Source organism: Augochlora pura, unplaced genomic scaffold (assembly GCF_028453695.1).
Source record: "Augochlora pura isolate Apur16 unplaced genomic scaffold, APUR_v2.2.1 APUR_unplaced_6772, whole genome shotgun sequence".
NCBI lineage: Eukaryota > Metazoa > Arthropoda > Insecta > Hymenoptera > Halictidae > Augochlora > Augochlora pura.
In genome coordinates, this window is record NW_027587377.1 from 1 (window position 1) to 1,278 (window position 1,278).

General features: G+C 31.7%; 1 protein-coding gene across 1 annotated transcript; it reads left to right on the forward strand.

Annotated features, from left to right (window-relative positions):
* Positions 1-45: 45 nt before the first annotated feature.
* Positions 46-1,272, forward strand: LOC144478035 (uncharacterized; the record flags this gene model as incomplete). The annotated part of the gene is made up of 3 exons (XM_078195756.1): positions 46-551; positions 621-867; positions 940-1,272. Coding segments are annotated over exons 1-3 (603 nt in total), but the record flags the coding sequence as incomplete, so codon positions are not given.
* Positions 1,273-1,278: the final 6 nt, after the last annotated feature.

Sequence of the window (1,278 nt, forward strand, 5' to 3'; positions counted from 1 at the left end):
AACATAGTCTAAACAAAAACGTCCGTTTCATAGTTTCCAACCTAATACATGTAAAGATAAATTAAACAATAAGAACGAGGCTGAAATTTAATTTCAGTTTGTAGAATCCTCTTTTAAAGTGACCATCACGTGTTACTCATAATTTAATTGATTACATATTTTAAAATGTATTTTGCATAATGGTTTGCAAATGACTAATTTATTATCATTTGCTTTTTGACTTATCGTTGTTTCGTTTGTGGCGCTACTGTAGAACGACAGTAGCGTAACAAACAGAACGTTTGTTAATAAATTACTCAATCTGCACCGCAAAATTTTGTTAAAGTTTCGAAAATATTGGACCTTCTTTTCATACTATTGTAGAAAAATATACTGTAAAATGTTTCGCACAAAATCGCGACTTTTACTTTCCATTTCAAGAAATCCAACTAATCAAACTGAGTCAAACAGTGCTTCCCCTCCTCGGCAATTTCAAATTTAAACATAAACTGTCAAAAGTCGGAGATAGTAGAAGTCAGTAAAAGTAAAATGTCAGATACAAAGATGAAGAGGTGCGTGATTTATTAATTTCATAATCTTTTTCTGTAGATTATACTCGCATTATTTATTATTACTTTCAGTAAAAAGAGAAATGCAGCAACGCAAACACACTTTACAATGTTGGAGATAGCACGCCTCGAGGAACAGGTGAAGCTTCTCACCATTGAAAAAGATCGTCTGATTAAGTACGGTGTTGAAGAATCGGCAATATCTGTGTATGGGTGTAAATGTAAAACAAAGTGTGGTTCCAAACGTTGTGGTTGCTTTAAAAAGAACATTTTATGCAATGAACTATGTGCATGTAGCAACTTTAGTTGTAAGAATCAGGTAAATAATGTTTTGTTATTGCTACTTTTAGTATTCTACGTTATTATTACTATTTTACTATTTTTTTAAAAGAAATACGATGTGGAAGAAAAGAAAGAAAATTTGCTGAACATTAAAGTGAAAAATGATCAAGTAGAAATTGAACAGATAAAGAACAAAAAGTTGATCGATCCTTGCAAAGGTCTCATTAGTCCAGATATTACTTCAACCCCTAGTGTAGAAGAGTATAAGCTTACACCCTTGCGATTTTCCTCAAGAAATTCTAAGAAGTTATTCAGATATGACAAAGAAAAAGAAACACCAGAACAAATTAAAGAAATAAGAGATGAGAAGAAATCAGTAAAGCATAAAACTGAGCCGAAGAACTCAAAGAAGGCTGTTACTCAAAAGAAAGACAAACGAAAAAAAGAG